The sequence below is a fragment of the Chaetodon auriga genome, chromosome 15, assembly GCF_051107435.1.
Source record: "Chaetodon auriga isolate fChaAug3 chromosome 15, fChaAug3.hap1, whole genome shotgun sequence".
NCBI lineage: Eukaryota > Metazoa > Chordata > Actinopteri > Chaetodontiformes > Chaetodontidae > Chaetodon > Chaetodon auriga.
This window is the reverse complement of record NC_135088.1, coordinates 12,940,834-12,963,506: the sequence shown is the minus strand read 5'-3', so window position 1 is coordinate 12,963,506 and position 22,673 is coordinate 12,940,834. Positions and strand designations below refer to the sequence as shown.

The window sequence follows — 22,673 nt, the reverse complement described above, 5'->3', positions numbered from 1 at the left end:
AAGGCATTAACAGGCCCGTCTTCAACATGTAATGTGTTAGTTCTCTTCTCTTGGAAAAACAATTTTTGACATTTCCGTTAGACACAACAGGATTTGTCTTCTTTTTGTATGTATTCTTGGAGAATTTCCCAATCGGGAGCAAATAGACCTTAAATAATGAATACTTACTGACTTTTGGACACATTAGCCTGACACATAAAGGGACCAAATAAGTAAATTCTTGACAAGACTGTCAAAACTACACGCCTAACCAAGCAGCTTCTTTCAAAATAAAAGCCTTTACCCAGATACTAAGCTTGTCTTCATGCTTTACATTTGATAACCACTTTGGCGCTCCAATCTCACATTCTTACCAAACGTGCTCCCATTCTCATTTTTATGTGATCCCGTAAAGTGAGATTTTTTTTTTTTATTGTCAAAGACACACAGATCTAGACCTTGACCGTAGTATCATAATACTGCTTTTGACTCATTAAGGGTAAATGTATAACATGATTTTAACAAGCCTTTATTATATTGTTGAGTCAGGAGTTAAAGTTCAGCGCAAAAGTGGAAACGGTGGGGAGAAAACAAAAGCACGTTTATAGCAAGATATTAACAAGGAAAATGGGAGTGGAGTCTTAAACCCAGTTTTGGCTGAGAGGGTCAGAGTGCATCACATTATAAAGTAACAAATTTTAGGATGATCTCAAGGTCACATTGCAAACTTCACAGCCCCCCCCGTTTGAACTCTCATTTCCCAAAATGTTAAACTATTTAAGAAAATATCATATATAATAAAATTAAGAACTAAGCTACGTTAATGGGTAATGTCCATCTAGTGCACACAAAACAGAGTGGTGATGTCTTTATGGCTTCTCTCCATTGGTGAAGTAGAGATGACTGGTTATTTGGTGCAGCACTGTCAAAAGAGAAATAATGCATTAGGCGGTTCAGTTTGTGGTGAGTCAGGGTCAGTCTCTGTGCTGTGCGAACGGGTATTTTGTGTGTTACCTTTACAATTCTCTTCCACCGTGAAGCAATGGCAAGAATTGCAGTCAGGCACACAACCACCAGCCCCGTTATCATGGGATACAGTGGGAACTTTATGGTCTTTCCTACAGATGCCGAGAAAGAAGATGATCAAACCGGTTTCTTACATCATGTCACGGACTGATTCATCATTTCATGTGCTGATAACACAAGGGCATTAAAATATCAACACTGAGATGTGGCTTCAGAAAAATGTGTGAACCGACCTGTTAATGTGACGTGGAAGAGCTTTTTCTTTTCTCCGTACTTGGGAGAGTTTGCCAAACACTGATATGTGCCTTCATGGAATTCTTTCTCCGCTTTGTTGGCAGATAGCGTGCTTGTAAAGCCATCAGTGGTCACTGTGAAGCCACCTGCTAATAGATCCACTTCGCTTCCATTTAGTGTCCAAGACACAGATGAGACTGGTGGATTGGCCCAGATATCACACAGCAGGACTAGCTCTGCCTCTTCTTCTACTGAAACGTCCTCTGATCCTGAGAGCTGTGGCGGATCTGAAGGGGGGCATCACAGAAGACATATTAAGGCTGCTGTTTTGTTTTTTTTTTTTAAACAAAATTGAAGCAAACTTTTTTTTCAGATAACTGCGTAGATTAATTTAAAGATGACTTTGAGGACAGCATTTCCAGCAATGCTAATGACATGTCTCCATGATTGACATAGCTCAACAGGGGGTGGACTGGTATGAAGTTTTGTGCAGACATTCATAGTTCCCAGATGATGTATTCTGATCACTTAGAGAAACTCTGCTGAGATGAAGAACATGGTAATTATACCCGTTAAACATCAGCATGTTACCCTTTGTAAGCATTTAGCTCAAAGCACTGGTGATTTAAAGTCTTCCTGAGGGGACCATGAATGTCTTTACAATCCATCCAGTTATTATCAAGATATTTCACTCAAAAACTCAAGCTGATGGAGACGCACCAAAGTACAGGATCACCAAAGTCAGGAGAATTCAACTTCTGGGGACCACAAATGTTTGTTTCAAATTTCACGGTAGTCCATCTAATAGATGTTGAGATATTCCAATGTGGACCAAAGGGATGGACTGACAGACTAACTGACATGACTATCCCTAGTGTGGATAAATATTCAGTAAAGTTGAAACCTATGTGTTGGTTACCATTATCATTAACATCATTCCGACATTTACAACATTTGAAGGGACTCACATGTGACGTTCAGGGTGACTGAAGCTGTAACTGTGGTGTTTGTGCTCAGATGGCAGGTGAAAATGGCACCATTGTCTTCATGGATGATGGGTGTGACACACACGCTGCTGCGAACCTTCTTATTTTCATCCTTCAGACTGACGACTTCACCATTCCTGAGCCAGACCAACTCTTCACCATCCTGAGGGTTGTAGATGCTGTCATTCTGACAGACCAGAGACACGGTGCTGTCTAGCTCTGTCTCTATGACACCATCAGTGGTGACGTCTGTGCCAGACAGGATGTGGACTCCTTAGGAAAGGAAAGGGGGGGCAGAGAGTTGAAATTTTACGGGATGCATGAGTGCAGCAGTGCAAGTGTAGATTGCACAAAAGTGGTGAGAAGATCTTTTATTGGAATAAAGTAACTGAAAGAGGTAACAGAGTAGTTGGTACAACAGTCAGTTAAATTCCTGGTGACCAGACACACTTACCTGCTGCCTGGGCTGCACAGTACAGGAGCAAATGGAAAAGAATACTGAACATCAGCTTCATTTTACTCTTCTTTGGTTAAACCTGAAGGTAAAAGAAAGATAAGTGAAATGAGCCTTCATACAGAGTTTATCTAAAATAATGAATCTAAATTCACCAAAACTTCAGCACTTTTCAACAGAAAACTATGAAGCTGCAGTGACAAACTCCAAAATTTGTTTGCTTTAATTAAATCCTATTTATATGCATTTTAATATTGCCACATGTTTCTATTTCTAAATGCCTTTTACGTTTCCTATAAAGCTCTTTGAATTGCCTTGTTGAAAGGTGCTATACAAACAAGCTGGCCTTGCCTAATATTCTTAGTTGTTTTCCTCAACCAAATGAAGCAGTGAACCAATCATCTGTGACACAAACAATAACACTTAACACGTTAATCATTTGTGCTTCTCCCTTCAGTATAAATGTCCAATTCATCTCCTCTCTTTCAGGCGATTGAACCATGTGCCCTCATTGGCATAAAACAATCAAATTTAACAGGCTACAAGATCAAAGACACAAACGACTTTGGAAGATTCTTCAGAAAATCTCTGTCAGATCCCATTTAGGATATTTGGAATATGAGTAATAATTTGAGACCTTCAAGCATGAAACAACTTTGTTAACTACAGTTTTTTTTTTAACCTCCTTTGTATTCTTGCATTAGGGCATGAGCGGAAAGCATTTTGGGATTTGGAAAATAACCTTTGGCAAAAACCTGGTCTCTAACCAGAATATTATGTCCAAGAAAGAAAAAAACAATTTATTGTTAAGTTGTGTTCTCTCTGTTGCTTGTTTATAAGGTTTTGAAGCCTAAATTTAGAATAAGCTGCCTGTTAGATTTCCTCTAAAATCATCTGTTTGGATAAAAGCAGTGTATAAAGTCCATTGTTAAAGAGGCAGTCTGTACTCACACTTGTTACTTGATAGTAAAGTTGATAGTTGATAGTAAACTAATATGGGATTGCAACTGACATAAAATAAATCATTGAGTTACTATTTCTTCATACGAGCAACACAGTACCAATGCCACTGACTAATAAAACTCGACAGTCGTGAAAACCGCTAAAAAAAACTGCATTAATTAAAATGTATATATAGCACACACAGTTGTGTACATTTAAACATTTCAGTACTTACCTGGTTGTTTCTTCTTCTGTGTTTTCTGTATGACGTTCCCTGTGTGAATATGAGATGTGGAGGACTGTTTAAACCTTCGGTAGTTCTTATATGCTTCTCATGCTGATGAGGACACTTTTTTATAACTCCTCTCACTGTTTCTAAATCCGTTTCCCATCGTTCTACTCGCCTGCTCCTGTCAACAACCTTTCAATCCTCCCACCTCTGGTTTTTTCTTTTTTATTGTTGCGTACTTGTAATGTGCAAACACAAGGAAACTTTTTATTGGCAATAGTTATTACACTGGCACTAAAACGTCCTGGGCGTGGATGCGGGGATTAAAATAAAGATTTTACAGGTTCTTTTCATATTTCCTTTTATAAGTTAAAGGTCTTTGAAGTCTATAAAACATAGATAATGCAATTTGTCAATGTATTTGACAATAAGCCTATACATTTGTTGATGAAGCAAGTCACTGTGGATGCCAACACATCACAAAACTAATAAAATGTAAGAAAAAATGCCTATTTTCTTTGTACATAAACTACTACTACCATAATTTTAAACTCAAATTCAGAGTATCTTTAGCTCCTGATGTCTTTATGTGAGAAGAGAAAGGTGTTCAAGCTATTTTGATGTTCCTGATTAAAAAGACACGGATGTGGCAGAGAGGTTTAGAGGAGTATTTCCTTGAGCGCTCTTCTCTTTCTCCCTCTTAATATCAGACATTTGACAGCAAGCAGAGATCCACGTAAAACAAATAGTAAAGTGCATCTTTGTTCTAAGCTGATAAGAAAGCTGCTGAACAGTCATCTCTCCTCTGACACATTCTTTACTGCACACGATGTTAGCAGCGGTGGAAGGTAACAAAATACATTTACTCAAGAACAGTACAATTTGGAAGTACTCCTCAAAAGTCTTGCATTTAATGCGACTTTATACTTTTACTCACTTATATTTCAGGGATATATTATATGTTTTACTTGTTCCATTGCATATAAGGCCTTTACAAAAAGATAACGTGCAAAATATGGGGGATTGTTTTAGATTAAATTACCCAACAGTAAAGTAGTTGAAATTAGCTCTACCACAGCTGTAGCTACAACAATAAAATGCTGCTGTCATACTGCAGTGGCATTAGCAATACTTAATATACCACTGACAGGGGCCATTATTCTGCTAAATTAATACTTTTACATCTGATACTTTGTCCATTTTGCTGATTATAATTTGGTACTTTTAATATTTACTTTCAATATAGCACCTCACATTATTATTTATTTAATGAAATATAAATGACCTGAATACTTCTCCCACCACTGATACTGTTACTGAAGTAGTGATAACAGTGGTTTCTTCTAAATACAACAAACAAAACTGACTCTCACCAAGACTTATTCCATTTAATGTAAAAAAAAAAATATGATTCTGTTTTACCCCACAAAGCCAAAAGACAATAACTACACATTAGCTCAAAAGACAAGAGACAAGGGGGCAGCAGAAGTTGTGAATACAGTGTTGACATATGATCACCTTTTAAGTTCATGACACAAACTTGTTGGTAAATTACTTACTCACACATCTTGCAGTTATGCGTGACATGACTGTTAATTTGGAGTCGTGTTTACGGCCACATGGTGTGTGGCGGTCAAATATTCACTCTCTTTTCGCTCTGATCTCAAGTTTGCAATTGGCAGTGGATGGGTTGAAATAACAGTGGTGTCTTAAGTCACATCAAACTGAGCTAAACTTGTCTGGGAGTTGAAATGTTACACTGTGCCTGCCAAAGTAATATCCTGTCTATTATTTGCACAAATCATTGTCTCTGTTTTGCTGAAAATTTGGGTATCTTTATCATTAAAGAAACACAATTTATGGTTGTAAAACACTTATTTCACTTTAAAATTGGGTCTGACACCGATCTTCTTGGTTATTAACCACAGATTGACATTACCCATCAGCAGATATGAGACAGAATTAACAGCATCTGAACAAAAAATAATCTTGCACTTGGCCAGAACTAGAAAACAGGATCGCCATTTTAACCTACACTGAATATAAATGTCCCGTGTTTCAACAAATTTTGGCATGCATAGTAGAGGCATAGCAGCTATTTCGATTTAATTTGCTGAAGTAAACACAGTTTTTGCTCTCTAGTCCTTCTCTGAGTCACTACTGCTGTCACTGCTCTCAATTGCTGTGATGTACTGTATCCTGCTGCATTTAGTCCCTGGCAACGGCACCCTATTTAACATGGAACAGCCATTCTCGCACAGGAACAGCTCTTCTGGCAGCCTTTAGCACATCTACACGAGACTGTCTTCATCATAACAGAAGTTGTCTGAGTGTGCTGATACAATCTTTCTTTACCCAAACCACAGAGGAGACTCATTTGGCCAGTTTCCATATTACACAGTCCAGATTTCCCTGACACGACCTGCATTTGAGATGAAGGATTAATCCAAATAAATCACACCGTATCAACAGTGTAATAAGTCATGATAAGCCAAAGTCTTGGTGTGGTGTGGGTGCTGGTCCAGCTGACGTTGTTACTGTTACAGCAGCAGGAGATGTGTAATGCAGTTGTGTGTGTGTGCGTGCGTGGGCGTGCATGCATGTGTCTGTGTGAGAACGTCCTTTCCTGTCCTACCCACTAGAGTGAAGCATTGACCAACTGAAAAATGAAACCTGCAAATGATGGATTCAAACATGAAGCAAGCCTCATGTATTGTTGAGGCTTTCAGTCTATTTCTGTGAAATGTATCTCTACATTCTTTCTTTGATTAGAAGCTGTTCGTTATCCGCTGTACCTGTTTGTGCACTAAACTCATAAAAGATTAGCGGACTGTTTTTTAAAGCAAACATCTTAATAGCATTACTAACCTTAGCATTGGACTATTATGTGTTTGTTATTGGTGGAGATGTTGTATGACTTCTTCACTGTTGCATTTGCAGTTGACAAAATTGATTTTAATACGCCATGAAGACTTCATTTCGTAACATTACAATAAATGTAAGACTGATTAAAGACCAGCAGAAATATCATTCCTTGTTATCATTATTGCTGTTTCTACCTTAATATCAGTTTTTGAGTGCCCTCTGTCCAAGCTCAACGCAGACCACACATGCTAAGCTTCTTAAAATGGTAGGCCTGTATCCACTAACCCCGTGTTCAGCCTGATGGCTTCTGAAACTTGCTCTCAACGACAACAACAAACCCCTGATGTGATTTTGACCGAGCATAGTCAAAAGTGCCAGCTGTATGGATGAAGTGAATTTCAATGCATAATAAGCCTCGGACTTTAGATAACATTCAGTATATGACAACCCTTGCAGTCAGGACAAAGAGCAAAGGTTACTGCAATGTAGCTGGGGGGAAAGAATGTGCTCGTACTGTGATGTTGCACAATGGACTGGCTCGTACCCGATATAAGAGATGACACATACAGGGATCTCTTCTTTCTTGCCACACATACACATTTGGCCATGCTGTTACTGCAAATGGTATCAGCTATGCACTTCCTGAAACTGTGTCTTTAATGAGAAGATAAACATAACAAGACAATATTAGTGATTGAATCAATATTGTTGCTCAGTCAAAGTAATTCATTAACATACAAGCTGAAGATACCTGAAAGTGCTGGTGATTAAATAAAAGTTACCGAGCTCTGACAGGATATAAAGAAGCGTGCAGGTTTATGTGCATGTGACCATGTTTGTTTATGTGACAATAAGATCAGGAGGCTGACCTGCAGGAAGTCAGTGGTCGAAGTACACTCAGAGGCAGATAAGATCATTGACTAAAGCACGTGCACGTGCACGTGCACGTGCACGTGCACTAGCAACATGGCTGCCCCAGCTGTAATTAAGAGTTTATGCCATCAGAGCTCTTTCTGTACACTGTGCAAACTGGCATTCCTCATCAGATTACTGCTGAGCCCCGCAAGATCGCACATACACACTCACACACCAAAATATGTTAATGAAACAGGTTCACAAAGCACCCACTCATTTAATATACAGTACAAACACTTTCGTTCTTTTCCACTCCCTCTGTCACTCCCCCTGTTTTCTTTTCCCCTCTCTTTTATTCATTCTCTCATCTGCCCCTCCTCTGATCCACATTCTTTAATCAATAACTTTGAAGACGGGCATGTGTTGTATTTCTAACCCAAGTCTGCCTCTCTTACCCTTGCTCTCTCTTCCCCCACTGCCTTCCTCTCTTTTCCCGTAGCTTTTCTCCCTCCTCTCTCCCTCCTATCTTCTTTTTCTGTGTCTGAATGGAGAAGCAGGGTTCCCCGGAACCTGTTCACCCCTCGCTGGGTGCAGTGCCCGTTGCTGGGGTGTCTGTTGCCAAGACGGCAGGGGTTGAGGGAGATGAGGAGGCGGTCGCGGTCAGCTCTAAACTGTTTTGGTGTGCGTGCGTTAGACGTTGGCTACCACTGGTCTACAGAGAAGAACTCTACCACGTCTTAAAGCTAACAGGGCCGTTGGTGAGTAGGGGAAAGTTGAAGTGTCTGGGGAGAGGGAGGTGAGTGAATGGGGGGGTGGGAGTAGGGGGGTGGTATGCTATTTATAGTGGCACAACTCCAATACATTTGGTTATTGTATTATTTTGTTTCATGGTTGCTGTTGAATGTGCACTCAGTTACCAGTTCTGAAATACATACACAGCATGTGAAGGCTCAAATGAATGGTGCCTGTATTATATGCTGGTGCAAACCTGTGTGCGCTTGGTGATTTCACAACACTGCTCTCTAACTTGAAACTACTTTGCTGAGTACAGCTAAGCTGTCTGAAGCCAGTTCATAGCAATAATTTGTTTCACTCGATCAGTGATGGACAGTTTGGAAATTAGTCAACACTTTCTGTTTGTTTCTACAGCTGCTGTCTCGGATTCTGAGCTTCCTCATGCCGTTTGTTACCACCATATTCTGTGGTCACATTGGCAATGCAGAACTGGCTGGATACGCGCTGGCCTCAGCGGTACTGTCTTTACTAATTCATACAATAATTTACCCACTACAACTAAAGCAGTACAGCGACTACCATCACTCTATACTACTTTACTGATGATCTTGTGAGAGCAGTTGGCGTGAGAAATCACAATGGACTGGTAGGACACAGTGAAACCGGAATGAAAAAGCCAGTTGAAATGCACTGTTCAGCCCATTTACTGCAGTAATTAATTAACTGATTAGCTGATAGAAAATGTGTCATGATTTTCAGAAAATTTTACAAACCAAGCAATCGATTGATGGACAAAATAATCAGCAGATTGATTCATGAATATCATAATTACTTGCAGTCCTATACACAATAGTTAAAAATGAGCTCCACCACAACCAACTAGTAACAGTAGCATCCTATGTCTACAGAGTTTTTTATGGTGTGGTATTAGTACTTAAATAAGTAGTACTTACGTATGTAAAGGATCTGAATACCTCCTCCAGAAATCGATAGCTGCTCATCTTAGACTGCACAGTCAGCGTATGGTCTCCGTAGACTCTGCTTGAGACACATTAGGCTTTGCTCCTTTCTCCTTCTGAAGCATTTTCCCCACACAAATTGTTTAATGGAGTTGCTCTGCTCCATGAAGACTACCTCTTGTGCAAACACAGACTTTTCCACCCTTTCTGCACCTGACATACAACTTTGACATGCATGAGCACAGAGAACTGCATCTGCTTGACTGCTCTTGCAATCCGTTGTTTTTAGTCCTTTTATCCCAAAAAGTTTCCATCAACTATGGAACCACATTCATATAAACAAGTGAGGTGTTGGACAGTGTCCACAATTCACATTAATGTAGATACTACTTACAGTTATAGACATAAACAAAAGGGACATTGAGTAAAAGACATTTGAATGGTAACATTTTATAAGTAAAGTCTAACTTGCAGGTTTTGATCTTTGATTTTCTTGTATTGGATTCTCCACCTCTCAGACCCTTAACGTGACCACCGTTGCAACAGGCTATGGCCTTACTGTGACTTGTGATACGCTCATTTCTCAGGTGAGCAAACCACATTACCTGTGCCTCATTGTTATTGTGCATTATCTACAGAGAGGTTAAATTGAGAACCTGTGTAATCAGATCTGTTTGCTCAGGTCTCGTTTGTATTTTGCAGACGTTTGGCAGTAAGAACATGAAACGTGTGGGAGTAATTCTCCAAAGGGGTTCGTTGATCCTGGTGTTGTTTTGTCTGCCCTGTTGGGGTGTTCTCATCAACTCTTACAACTTACTGCGCATCTTGCACCAAGAGGATGAGGTGGCAAGGTAAATTCACAGTTTATGAAACTGAAACATTAATACCTTACCTTTCTGTGTGTGTGTGTGTGTGTGTGTGTGTACACTGTATATGTGTGTCTGTGTGTACGAAATGCTGATTCTCTATTGATGCCATGCTGTTATTGGGTTCTTTAACAAGACCTATATCTTTATCTTTAGTGATGTAGTTGTTATTCTTATCAGCAGCATTACTGATATCTGTATTATCTTTTGTATTATTACCAGTGAGTGTGTGTATAGTGATACAGAGCCTGGATATGTGATTCGACCCATAAAGAGAACATTATTGTTAGATTCCTGACATTTTATTTTGAGAAACAAAGTAACAAAGTAGATGTTAATAATAATAATAACAATAACAATAATAATAATAATAATAATACTCTGTTTGCTTCTCCTTCAGAATTGCCCACCTCTATGTGATGATGTTTCTACCAGCTGTTCCAGTGAGTACTGATCTGAAACACTCCTCTGAAATGTTAATATAGGTTGCATTGTGCAAAACTCTGCATTTACTTGAACTACAGAATGAGCACACTAGGAAATGATACAGGCTCTACCCAAGAACAGGAAGCAAAGAGGCAAGGGAACAAGTTTGTGGAGAAAAACAATTGAATCTTTTAGCTTATCAAAAGATTGGATGTGTGTTCCAGTGGTCAGCTGAATACCAAAAGATAGTACTCTTTGGCCTTGTCTTAAAGCCATGCATTGTATTTATTTTCCACAAGCTAACCTGATCACTGTGAATTAAGCTGATTACGTTTTGCTTAAGCTCTCAGAATGAGCCAAATTCAACGACTTTTTGACAATCCGTAAAAGATGTAGCAACAGGAAATATATTTAGAATTGCAAAATTATTTCCAAAATATAAAATAGCAGTTATACAAATGTGTAAATGTCATTGTTTTTTTTCTGTGTTGATGCATTTCCTTTATTAAATTTTTTCAGCAGTGCTATCCATGCCATGAAGTTAAATGCTAGCCTTTCTAGTGCATAAAAGTAATTAAGGAAAGCATGTTTAGCTAAATCTTTGCAGTGTCGGGCATAAAAAGAGTAGTAAGTGTTTCTAGACAAGTGGACACATCTAGAAAAAAAAATGAGTCTGGATATTTACCAGGCTTATAATCAAACTGAAGTGTATAAATGACAGTGATTTGAAAGCAAAACCAGAAGCAGTTCATCTCTGTCCGTAATGTTGTGCTTACTCCAACAACCTCCTTAATTTGACTGAGATTATCCAATTTGAGTTTTTAAAGTTCAAAAAATCTGCTTTGCCTCTCCCTGCTACAGGCCATGTTCCTGCACAACCTGCAAGTTGCCTATCTACAAAACCAGGTAAGTGTATATGAGGAAGCAGGCACTGCACTGAATTTTAGCAGGTGCCAACTCTTTAAAAAATGGATTGGAATGTGTTTGGTTCCCCAAAACATTTTCAGGACATGGTGGTAAGTAAAAAAAGAGAAGAATCAACGATGAATTTACATTAGAGAGAATGGTGGATGCAGATGGTGGACTGAAATGGCTTTGATGATCCCTTAACCAACATCAGGTCATCATGTATAATAACAATGCCATCAGTCTCAGCTGTAGTTGATGCTTGGTGCTAATTTGCATGTCACTATGCTAAAATGCTAAACTAAAATCTTCAACATGATAACCTGCTAAACATGTGCATTGCCGTTGTGAGCAAGTTAGTATGCTGATGCTCACAGCACCGCTGTGCATAATGGCCTCACCACTTTTAGCCTTGTTACCACTGTTAGTGTTGTATTTTTCTGAATTTATTTTGTTTCTTAGAACCTGCATAAATAATAATTCATACAGTTTGAATGATAGCTCTTCAAACTGGATTGCTGATTGTGGATTGCATGTGTTTTTTATCAGGGGATCATTATGCCTCAGCTGTACACGGCAGCAGCAGCGAACGTTTTTAACCTGATGGCGAACTATGTCTTAATCAACAGCCTCGAGTTGGGTGTCGTGTAAGTGTGCCTGCCTCTCCTCTCCTCTCCATTTTGGGTAGACTTTGTGTTGCTTGATGCAGTATCAGGTTTCAAGTGTCATGACCAATAAAATATCCTAGTTAATCCTCTTGTAATTAAAGCAGAGAAACTGATAGCTAGCCAGGAGTTTGGAAAGAAGAGGTCAGAAAACGTATTATGCATTTTAATGTGTGTAAGAAGAATAACATGTTTTTTGTCAACAGTACACTGATGTTTATTATAACTGTACTTTATTTAGAGATAGGGAGGGAGTGTAGAGCAAAGACAGAAGAAAAAGCTGTTGATAGTCCAGCTGGACAAACACTGGATCCAACAGGCAGTCAACCAATCAGGTCTGTGGTTGCGTCAGGTCTGTCCTTCCCCTCCCATATCAAGCATGGACTCCTGCTTGGCCCTTATTCCCAGACCCTTGGACATCAAGTGCACTCAAACCACATTGACTCCTCAGCATGCAGTCCTGCCCCATCTTTGTAAGAGAGGGATGGAGTCACTATAGGACGTCACTAGACATCCCTCCAATAGAAAAACATGTTCTATCATGTGTGTCTGCAGTGGATCAGCAATTGCTAATAGCCTCTCTGAGATTGCCATCTGCCTGCTGTTGTATGGATACATCAGATGGAAGAAGCTCCATCAGATGACATGGGGAGGTGGGTTGCTCACAAAAAAATGTGAATAGAAATACTATATGACCAAATCAAATCAGCATCTCTGAATGCGGTCATCCTCTACAGGCCATACTGAGTTTCACCCTAACCTAACCCTCATGTGTGAAACTTCCTGCAGGTTGGTCTACTGACTGCCTGCAGGAGTGGGGCTCCTTCATGAAGCTGGCTGTTCCCAGTCTCTGCATGGTCTGCTTTGAGTGGTGGATCTGGGAGGTTGGAGGTTTCCTTGCTGGTCAGTGTTGTTTGCCACAGACACACACAGACACACAGACACACACACACACACACAGACACACACACACACACACACACACACACACACACACACACACACAGACACACACACACACACACACACACACACACACACACACACACACACACACACACAGCTTTCAGTAGCTTTCAGGCATGGTGAGTTAGTCTTTGTACATGTCTAAATCTGACCTTTATACCATACCAGGTGTGCTTGGTGAGGTGGACCTTGCTGCCCAGCACATTTTGGTGGAAGTAGGAGCCATAATGTACATGGTATGCATTGACCAATGTGTTCAATTTATTGTTTAACAATTATTCAGCGTTTGGGAAATGCATTTTTTCACTGTAGATGACAACATTGATATCACTCTCATGTCTGCATATTAAGTAAGGACCTAGATCCAGGGTATGATTAACTCTGGAGAGACCCAGGGTGTTTCCTCCTGCTTCCACTCCTTATGCTAAACTAAGCCAACTGCCTCCTGGCTCCAGTGCTGTATTCCACACACATACATAACAGTGATATCGATCTTTTCATCAAACTCTCAGAGAGAAATTGAATAAGCATATTTCCAGTAACTATTCCTCTGAAGGTCCAGTGTGTAGGATTTAGTGGCATCTAGCAGTGAGGTTGCAGATTGCAGCCAACAGCCATCGCCTCACTTTCCCCGACAGTGGCCACAAAAAAATGGGAAAATTACAAAATTATGTTTGCTTTTTCTGTTCTGGGCTTCTGTAGTAACATGAGGGTGCAACATGGTGGTCTCTGTGGAAGAGGACCCACTCTCTCTGTAGATGTAAAGAGCTCATTCTAAGGTAACTTTTAGATTATGCATTAACGAATGCATAACTATGAATATTATAAGACATTGCTGTCAGGAGATCCTCATAAATCCTCCATCCTGGACCTTTAAGTCAGCTGTATAACTGATTGTAACTAACACCAAAGAGTAATGTGGGGTCCTTGCAGTTTCCTCTAGGCATCCATGCAGCTACATGTGTGCGAGTTGGGAATGCTCTGGGGGCTGGGAACACCGCCAGGGCCATAGTCACTTGCAAAGTGGTCCTGGTTCTTTCAGGTACTGAGTGAAGACAAACACGTCTATACTTGTAATCACCTATTCAGTCGTTTAGGTTTGAAGATGAGCAACTACACATGTAGTTACACAACTGTCGTACAGAAAGCAGTCGTTCTGGAGACCTCTGGGACAGCGGTTTCATTGGAGAGCTGGTACAATTCTAACATCACCACAATTGTATCAATGCTTTTGTCTCAAACTAAGTTGGAAAAAGGAACTTGTATATCATAGAAGGGCTTACTTTTGGCCTTGACCCCTCTTGCTTCAAATGTGTTTGATATTTGCATGAATCTGGATGAAAATCATGCATTACAATTGTGGAACATATAACTTGTCTGCTATTATCCCTTACATAATGTCTTTCCCACAGTACTGCTTGCTGTGATGCAGGGTATTGTCATCGTTTCCTCTAAATCCGTCATGGGCTACATATTTACCTCTGATGAGTGAGTTTCAGACAACCACACATTCATTCCCGTATCATATAAAGGCAACTCTGTGATGATATTGTTCTTCTGTCTGCAGAAGGATTGTGGCAATCGTCTCAGAGACCCTCACAGTCTACACATTTGTTCAGTTCTTTGATTCACTTCTGGTATGTTAATACATAACAGAACAAACGTTCTGATCTTATTGTATGTGGACATAATTCTTGTGTTGAATAGTATGCAGAGCTGTTTCCTTGTTTTGTAGAATCAATGTTTTTTTTCTTTCTTTTGTTTCAATCTGTCTGTGTGTATTTTAGTGTGTTTGCTCAGGGATTCTTATCGGATCTGGGTTGCAGCAAATTGCTGCCTTGTCCAACCTGGTGGGTTACTACTTCATCGGGCTGCCAGTGGGAATAGCTCTGATGTTTAGTGCCCAACTCAGAATATTAGGTAATGCTCTCAGCCCATACCATCTCTGTATCTTTCTGCAAACAAAAAAACAAAAAAACAAAACAACAACAACAACAACAACAACAACAACAACAACAAAAAACAATAAGTATGTTATTCCTGTGATCTTACATCAACCTTACCACCTTAGGACCCTAATGTTAGGCCTGGAAGTGTTAAAAAATATTAATAATAATTCTTGTGCTCTTGGACCCTTTTTAATTGGCAGGGATTTTAATGAACTCTTAAGAAAAACATTTTAGTCTACAATCACCATCATGCGCTACCACTAAAGCCCAATATGTAAACAATAGCACCTTTGAAGGATGGCAGCAGAAGTCAGAAATGAGGTAGTGTGTCTATATTTAAATGCAGATTCATTAGTTAAACCCACAAACCCACTTGGTCCAGCTGCACCAGACATTCCTTAATTTCCTTCCCTGCAGCCTGCCATTTACCCCCTGCCAGAGTGGATCTTTGCTGTCCACTCAAAGTGTGTGTGAAGTGATAAATGTGCATGCATGCTGACATGCTGACACACACACACACACACACACACACACACACACACACACACACACACACACACACACACACTGACCTTGTGAGGTGTGTATTGTCTTGCTTGTATGTTTATTTCCTTTGTTGACCCATGAAGAACTTTTGGATAGCGCTTTGGTAAATAGTTTGACCTGACTGTATTTAAGGTAGATTTAATCAATGGGGTTTTTATAGTAGTTGTTGAATAAAGGACTTCCAACGTAGCTCAGAGTGTAATAATAATATCAGGGTGGCTCTGATTTAATATACAGATATGCAAAGTGTTTGGAGTGCAGTGTACATGTGTGGATAATATCTCTGGTGACCCTTCTGCTCTTTTGAGCTACGCTAGCAGCATGGCTCTAGGCAATGTTGATGGCCATTGACGTGGATTGCTCAAAAAATGCAGAAAATTTGCTACAGACATTCATGGTCTCCTCAAGATGAATGCTAATAAGTGAGTGACCCCTTAACTTTCCAGCTCAGACCATCACCAGCTCAGACTTTTAATTTGTTTTAGTTTACTACCAAATAACAAGAAAACTAATGACATTCCCATCAGCTGTACTGTGTGCTTAATGCTAATCAGCAACATGTCAGCATGCTGACACACTAATTTAATATGGTTAACATGGTAAATATTACCCAAACACCAACATAGTTGCATGCAATGCGAACCTGCTGACATGCTGACATTAGCATTTAGCAGTGCCTAAATACAGCCTCATATAGCTGCTTGCGTGGCTGTGTCTTCATCCTTTTCTCATAAATATGAAGTATATCATTAGTCTCTAAATTTACATCTACATTTTATTTACCAGTATGTACTGTATGAAGTGAATGCACAATAGATATTTCTTTAATGTGTGTATTTTTGCGTACCTCTTGTTAGGCTTGTGGCTGGGCCTCTTAATATGTAGTTCCCTTGAGGTGGGTTTCCTCCTTGTTCTAATCTCCAAACTCAACTGGAAGAAAGTCACGCACAAGGTAGGGTGAGCTTATTGTGTTTTGAACCATACATGGTATTTAAAGTATCATGGGCAGGCATGTAATTGGGATTATCAAATGAAATCTCCCATCAGTGAATTTGTTTTGTAATGGAGCTCCATTAAGAGGCAGTCTCATTAAATTCTGGCATCCCTGCAGCGTTTCCCCATACCAACTGAGTTTTGGCAGTATTTGAAATTGGTGTTTTCTTTCAGTTTTCAACAAAATTCAGACTAATTGCAAATCTCTTTTGATTTATCGTGGTTCTGCTGTACTTTGGCGTAGCTTTCTTAGTTATTTCTCTCAACTCATTGACAAAAAACCAAAAGACATAAATATTAGTTGAACTAATTAGTTAGAAAAGTGGAGGTGAGAAGTTTGTTTTTGGACTGTGTGTTTTCTACATGAATAATATCTAATGTGCTTTCAGGCTCAACAGCGAGCTGGAAAGAAAGTGGTGGCGATACCAAAGCGACCTACAAGTACAATACTGAATGAAACGATGGTGCCTGACATCTCTGACGGCACCAATACAGTAAGTGTATATATAGCATAGAGCGTGTGGTGTGTAGTTGCCCTCGCGTCTTTGTTCGTACTAGTTTTATCAGTATTTGAGTTACTTGTGTATTGATTAACAGCAGCATCTTTGCACTCTGAAGGCACAGGTGGTTGGTGAAGAAGCCCCTAAAACAGATGGCTACTGTCAGGTCAACACCGAGGATCAGGAGTTGAAGACGCGTCATGAGGCCGAGGGCAACAACACAAATGCAGGAGGGACTGACGGGGATGCTGAGCAGAGCAAAAACACTTCAAACACCAAACCTCCAGCATTGCTTTCTGTCACTCAGCTCACCCTCCATCGGGGCCTCACTGTCTTGGTTGCACTTCTTTGTTTGCTCATAGGTGTTGCTTTTCACATTGGGTTCCCTATACCAGAACCCAGTGCCCAGAGCAGGGCCAACTTTACCCTGAACTGGGCAAATGCCTCCACTCCTACACCACTGACTCCACTGGACCTGACCCCAAACCTCTGAGCTATCTCTGACCTCTGAATGTAGAATTTAGTTCTCCTTTTTAGAGAGTAAAGTGCTGAATTTCTGTCTGAAGTTTCAACGTCTACTCACAGACTTGGGTTGTCACTTTATATAAATACATCTTGAAATGGGCTACAAGCTCTGTTATTTGTAGAGAAAAAGATGTCTCAGTGCTGCACTGCTGAGCAAATCCACAGAAAGCTGGAGGTAATTTCAAATGAGACTGACAGGATGACCAGGGGTCTTATTCCAAAGATCATGTTTTAACATCCTCAACCTGAGATGCTTAACTCGGACTTTAAATCCCTGACATGGAGAGCACGTGGACTTTAAGGAACAGATGTTCTTCCACAGATAGCGTTTGATTTTTGTACCTTTTCTGGCCATGATTTCCGTATTGTCATATGTTTTCTTTCTTACTGACCTTAAATGATTTTCTTGTGTTTTAACTTTAAGATTAACTGTAAATATCTGATGTAAAATTTACATGTATACATGTAAATATGAGTAGAACTATTTGAGTAGGCTATACATAACTGCGCTGTCTTCATGTATCTCTCTCAACCCTGACAACCCTAACCCCGACAGGTGATTCACAAATAATAAGCTACTTGTTTTTTACTGTAATATCTATGGCCAATATTATAATGTACTACCCTAATGAATAAAAACAACTTTTAAAGTGTATGACAATGAAACTAATTACAGCTCATGCATAACAGACCCTCAGAGCTAAAATATATTACAGTAGTCTGCAGTTTGAACTCTGTTTTTTCAAAGTTCTTCTGGTAAATATGCAGTTCAAGGGGAAGGCTCCAAACAAGGGTTCAAAAAATAAATGACCAATTTTGATGGTAGGTCCTGCTGTTGACATCACAGCATTCAATAGCCACCATACTGACCAAAAGAAATAAGATTTCCACTTCACCAGACACACATTGTGCACATAAAATTGCACAAACAAACCCAGATTTAACTATGATCATATTCTGATATAAGCCAGACACGAAATTTAGCAGAGATTTATAGATAACAGTAAATAAAAGCACACGGTGAGGGGACACTGAGGCGACCACTGTTGTGTTTAAATTTAGAGTTCATACTATTTTGTTGTGTTTATGTTAAAAACTTTTATTTCTTAGCTGTTAAGTGTAGACACTCTGAGAAATGACATTCGGATTTGTTGAACATTGTGTGGTACAATGAGTTTGGAAAGGTTAAGGTTACTCATTACTCATTATTCATGATAAAAAAACGATGATCCAGCCGCTGTTTTTATGGACATACATGACTTCTGTCATTCAATATTGTACTTAACATTAAACGGCAATGTCACTGCCAGACCTCAATAAATGATGTCATACTTTTGGCTTCAGTGACTGGTCAAAGGCCATCATCCATGAGAGGAGGCAATCATTGATTTCTGTTACATAACATGTGGTGGATATTTGACACGCAGTTACCAACAAAGATTAAGACCCCCTAAAAGCATTACTTCAGGATGATGGATTCAGGTGAATGTTGTCCAGACTTCAATATGCTGATGACTCGTTTGTGCACTGATGAGAGCAACTCTGTTGCCCAGTATTACACATTATAACCTGTCAGGCTGCCTCACATGTTAGTATTTGTGTATATGCAGTAGCCATTAGATCTGGATTGTGTTTCACTAAAATAATATGCGATATTATTACCTGAAGCCATTATTTTACTGAATTTCAGGTATGTCATTGTACTGCATGGTGACACAGCCAAGAAGTTAATGTGAGATTCCTTAAGCTACTGTATCACAAGTTCTAGTCTAACGATACTGACAGCAAATCTTTACACAGCCACTTGTTAATGATGCCACAGCATGTTACTGATTGCAGTCTCTGGAGGTGATCGGGGCCAAGATTACAGTCTCTGTGAGGAGCCTGTGGCAATGTCTCCGCTGATGAGCAAGACCGAAGCTCAGACGCCGATGTAACCATGTATGAATCAAGCCTGATTTACATGTTGAATAACGCTAAATTAATATGCAAGATTTTAAGTGACTGTTGCAGACATCAATCTGTTGTGAGCCAACGCTGACGTCAGTCGGAGAGTGCAGTGGCTTGTGGGGACACTGTCCAGAGTGGAGACTTTTATGGATACCACAAAGGCGAAAGTTCTTTTGAAGTTATCACCTTCTGAATAACAAGAATATGCAGTGGTTAGTTTGTACCTTGGAAGAAAAAAGTCCACTCAGGAGAGCCTGTGGCCTAAATTCTAATATGATTGGACTAATAATTATTACATTAGTATTTACCAAAAAAAAAAAAAAAAAAAAAATTAAGTAATTTGAGGCTAAAAGAAGTAAGATGTCATAGAGATCAAATGTATTTTGGACAGTTAATTGAAATGTCTGCTTATAACAAGGTGAAGAGGTGATGTGCCATAATTTCTTTACTTGTGTTATTTGTGCTGCTGTGCATTGTCTGCTTAACACCCACAATGATACATCCTCATATCAAGAAGCCTGACACAGTGTCATTATTTTCATACAAGCATTACAGGGGACATAGTTCCACGCTTTGAGAAATATGCTTATTTGCTTTATGGTGTAATTTGTTAAATGAAGTTAATTGAATGGGTTGATACCACACTCAAATCTGTAATGTAAATATCAACCTACAGCCAGCAGCTGGTTAGTTTAGCTTAGTATAAAGACTAGAAACACAGGGAAGCAGTCCAGCATTTATAAAACCTGTCTACCAGGAAGGATTACCCAAATGAAACTTGTTAATTAGTATTTGTGCTTATCTATGCTAACTGGTTTCAGGCTACAGCCTTATATTTTACAGACATGAGTGGTATTGATATTCTCATCTAACTCAAATAAGGGAATAAGCACATCTACCAAACTGAGCCATTGCGTTTGTCAAGAAACACCACACACATATATATATTTCAGAAAATCAGACCTGGGTAATAGCTTGCTGTTAACCAGGCTGAATTCTTTATTTATGAGCAGGCTATAATTGTGAAACCTGAGCTAGCTAGTTATCTGCTCCTACACAGTGTGAACAGGTGGTTGATTTGCTCAGTTTGACATGTCTTCATCCAGCCAGCATGTTGCAGTGTGAGCATACAGACCTTTCATTATCATCAAATTTGGCAACACAGATCAAAGGACAGAAAAATAAACCACAGAAAAAGAGCATCTTTTCTGTCTTGGATGATGAAAGCACACATCCACAAATGTGCTGCAGCCTAAATATAGCATTTAATCATGCTATTTCTAATTGTGGCATCCATTCGGACTACGTGTTTCATAATGAGAACATGTATTTCATCAGTGTCTTACATAGCATGTTCCTATAGACATGCCTATGTTCTTCTTTTCATTGGTTGCCTCATTTCAGTCAAATGTTTCACTGGATTTTTCTAAAATGTGACTGATGTGAAACGTGATTGGGTTTGATCTATTAAATAAATGAAAACAACAAAGATATATACAATTACACGAAAAGCAATAATAATAATAATAATAATAATAATAATAATAATAATAATAATAATAATACCTCCTTGATGATTGTAACTTTAAAAACCACCCTTCAAGTATGTTATAATGAAGTGGATAAATTAGGGATTGATTCGATACTCACTGTGGATCTGAACTCTTTCAACCAATTAAGTTATCAAAACTGTGCAAAAAAAAAAAAAAAAAAAACCCACTTAATGCAATTACAGAACATGTTTACTTGTTAATAATTAACAGTCATTCTAACGCAGCTATTTTCCCATCATCAGTGCACAAAAAAAAAAATGGCCTCACAATTTGTAAATGTGGGAGAGTGGAATGGAAATTTGGCATTACAAATTGCTTCGGATGGATCAGCATTGTAAGATGGAAGCTGCTTCTTTTCTCTACGTGCTTAACTGCTAAATGTGATGATGCATCTGTGCTCTCAAAGGCAGAGTCACAGAGCTTTGTTTCATGCTGCTCACGTGTGGTCTAATAATGGTCACTTCTCTAATTCGAGCAGTCTGGTGAGCAGCTCACTGATGAGGACTCCAGCAGCGAGGATGACGAACATGAGAAGCACGGTGAGGCCACGTCGCACCACCAGCTGCCTGACTGACAGAGCCATGTCGTCTGTAGTCTGCTGACCGTCGAGCACTTCCAGCTTACCCTCTGCTGGACTCAGAGAACTGGATCGACTGGTCTTTATGTGGCCCTCTTTCTCATCGCAGTCCAGGGCTGTGAGGTTTGACACATGTTTAATGTTAGCTGTGCAATAGTAAGATGTCCATACAGTATATAGTTGTCAAATAATAACCTTTTACCCTTGTTTTCTATCCCAAAGATCTTGTTCCTCTCTGTGATGCTGACTCCTGCTCTTACCAGCGCCTATTCAGAGATATTTAAAACAAAAACTAAATCACATTTTAGAAGAACAGACTACAATACTTGCATCACATGCTGCCAGCATTGAAGAATTCACATAGATGTTGATCATTTTTTTTATCTTAAATAAGTAAATGGTAAATTCTTTCAATGACACTTGATATCATCGGTAAAGGCATTCACCTCTTCAGTGGTTTTCCTCCAGTTTACTTTGCACAGATAAATTGTGAAAAATACGGCCTGTATCGAAACGCAGATTAAAAACCCTAACCACAGCCCTGCAAGAGAGATGGAAATAGTTTATTAGTTTGATAATTAGATTGACACATGCTATATCGATCTTTCATCTGTCCTCACCTAAAATGCCCAGTTTGACAGGGAACATCAAAGCCAATCCAATGGGGAACCCAACGAAGTAGAAGCCCACCAAGTTACACAAAGCGCCAATCATTTGCTTCCCTGCCCCCCTGACAATACCTGCTGTCACAGCCTGTGGAGGTAAAACAAAGACAAATCCAAAATCTGTGCAAACAAGTCGGGTCTATTTTGCTTAGCAGGAGGGATAAAGTGACTTGAATGGCAAAGGCTCTCACCGCAGCGGCATCGGCAACATGCATGAAACTGTACATCTCCATGAGAGCAGCCACCCTTTCAATAATGTCTCTGAAAGCAAATGCAGATACCAAGGTGACAGATAACTGCATCATATCTCAGGTGGTGATGG

General features: G+C 39.5%; 3 protein-coding genes across 4 annotated transcripts in view; 1 reads left to right on the top strand and 2 right to left on the bottom strand.

The window, feature by feature from the left end:
- Window positions 1–492: 492 nt before the first annotated feature.
- On the bottom strand, window positions 493–3,953 carry tmigd1 (transmembrane and immunoglobulin domain containing 1). Its single transcript, XM_076749688.1, has 6 exons — window positions 3,857–3,953; window positions 2,680–2,761; window positions 2,208–2,498; window positions 1,239–1,526; window positions 994–1,097; window positions 493–901 (listed from the first exon to the last, which is right to left on the bottom strand). The coding sequence occupies exons 2-6, from the start codon at window positions 2,738–2,740 to the stop codon at window positions 887–889; spliced, it is 759 nt and encodes a 252-aa protein (XP_076605803.1). The 5' UTR covers window positions 2,741–2,761; window positions 3,857–3,953; the 3' UTR covers window positions 493–886.
- A 4,270-nt stretch (window positions 3,954–8,223) lies between these two features.
- slc47a1 (solute carrier family 47 member 1) lies at window positions 8,224–18,921 on the top strand. 2 transcript variants are annotated; one of them, XM_076749687.1, is made up of 17 exons: window positions 8,224–8,328; window positions 8,720–8,821; window positions 9,783–9,851; window positions 9,967–10,115; window positions 10,531–10,573; window positions 11,418–11,462; window positions 12,012–12,109; window positions 12,683–12,780; window positions 12,917–13,030; window positions 13,262–13,329; window positions 14,027–14,135; window positions 14,506–14,581; window positions 14,661–14,730; window positions 14,881–15,013; window positions 16,446–16,540; window positions 16,971–17,075; window positions 17,200–18,921. In XM_076749687.1, exons 2-17 carry the CDS (start codon window positions 8,747–8,749, stop codon window positions 17,572–17,574), a joined length of 1,722 nt encoding a protein of 573 aa, XP_076605802.1. In that variant the 5' UTR covers window positions 8,224–8,328; window positions 8,720–8,746; the 3' UTR covers window positions 17,575–18,921. The 2 variants fall into 2 exon arrangements, with proteins under 2 accessions (XP_076605802.1, XP_076605801.1); XM_076749686.1 differs by having other exon boundaries at window positions 8,323–8,366.
- Window positions 18,922–21,133: 2,212 nt separating this feature from the next.
- Window positions 21,134–22,673, bottom strand: part of LOC143332603 (multidrug and toxin extrusion protein 1-like) — a 35,634-nt gene continuing 34,094 nt past the window's right edge. The window contains exons 13-17 of the mRNA XM_076750233.1: window positions 22,543–22,612; window positions 22,307–22,439; window positions 22,133–22,227; window positions 21,889–21,952; window positions 21,134–21,802 (exon numbers count right to left, since the gene is read on the bottom strand). Of these exons, the coding sequence (XP_076606348.1) occupies window positions 21,567–21,802; window positions 21,889–21,952; window positions 22,133–22,227; window positions 22,307–22,439; window positions 22,543–22,612 (598 nt within the window). The 3' untranslated portion in view covers window positions 21,134–21,566. The remainder of the gene's footprint in view (window positions 21,803–21,888; window positions 21,953–22,132; window positions 22,228–22,306; window positions 22,440–22,542; window positions 22,613–22,673) is intronic.

What these genes read in the sequence shown, in the direction of transcription:
- tmigd1 (XM_076749688.1), bottom strand. Translation starts at nt 2,740, where the DNA reads ATGAAGCTGATGTTCAGTATTCTTTTCCATTTGCTCCTGTACTGTGCA. An exon ending in CTGTGCAGCCCAGGCAGCAG is followed by an intron (nt 2,499 to 2,679) that starts GTAAGTGTGTCT and finishes TCCTTTCCTAAG; the next exon opens with GAGTCCACATCCTGTCTGGC. An exon ending in CTTCCACGTCACATTAACAG is followed by an intron (nt 1,098 to 1,238) that starts GTCGGTTCACAC and finishes CGGCATCTGTAG; the next exon opens with GAAAGACCATAAAGTTCCCA.
- slc47a1 (XM_076749687.1), top strand. Translation starts at nt 8,747, where the DNA reads ATGCCGTTTGTTACCACCATATTCTGTGGTCACATTGGCAATGCAGAA. An exon ending in GATACGCGCTGGCCTCAGCG is followed by an intron (nt 8,822 to 9,782) that starts GTACTGTCTTTA and finishes TCCACCTCTCAG; the next exon opens with ACCCTTAACGTGACCACCGT. An exon ending in CCATCAGATGACATGGGGAG is followed by an intron (nt 12,781 to 12,916) that starts GTGGGTTGCTCA and finishes AACTTCCTGCAG; the next exon opens with GTTGGTCTACTGACTGCCTG.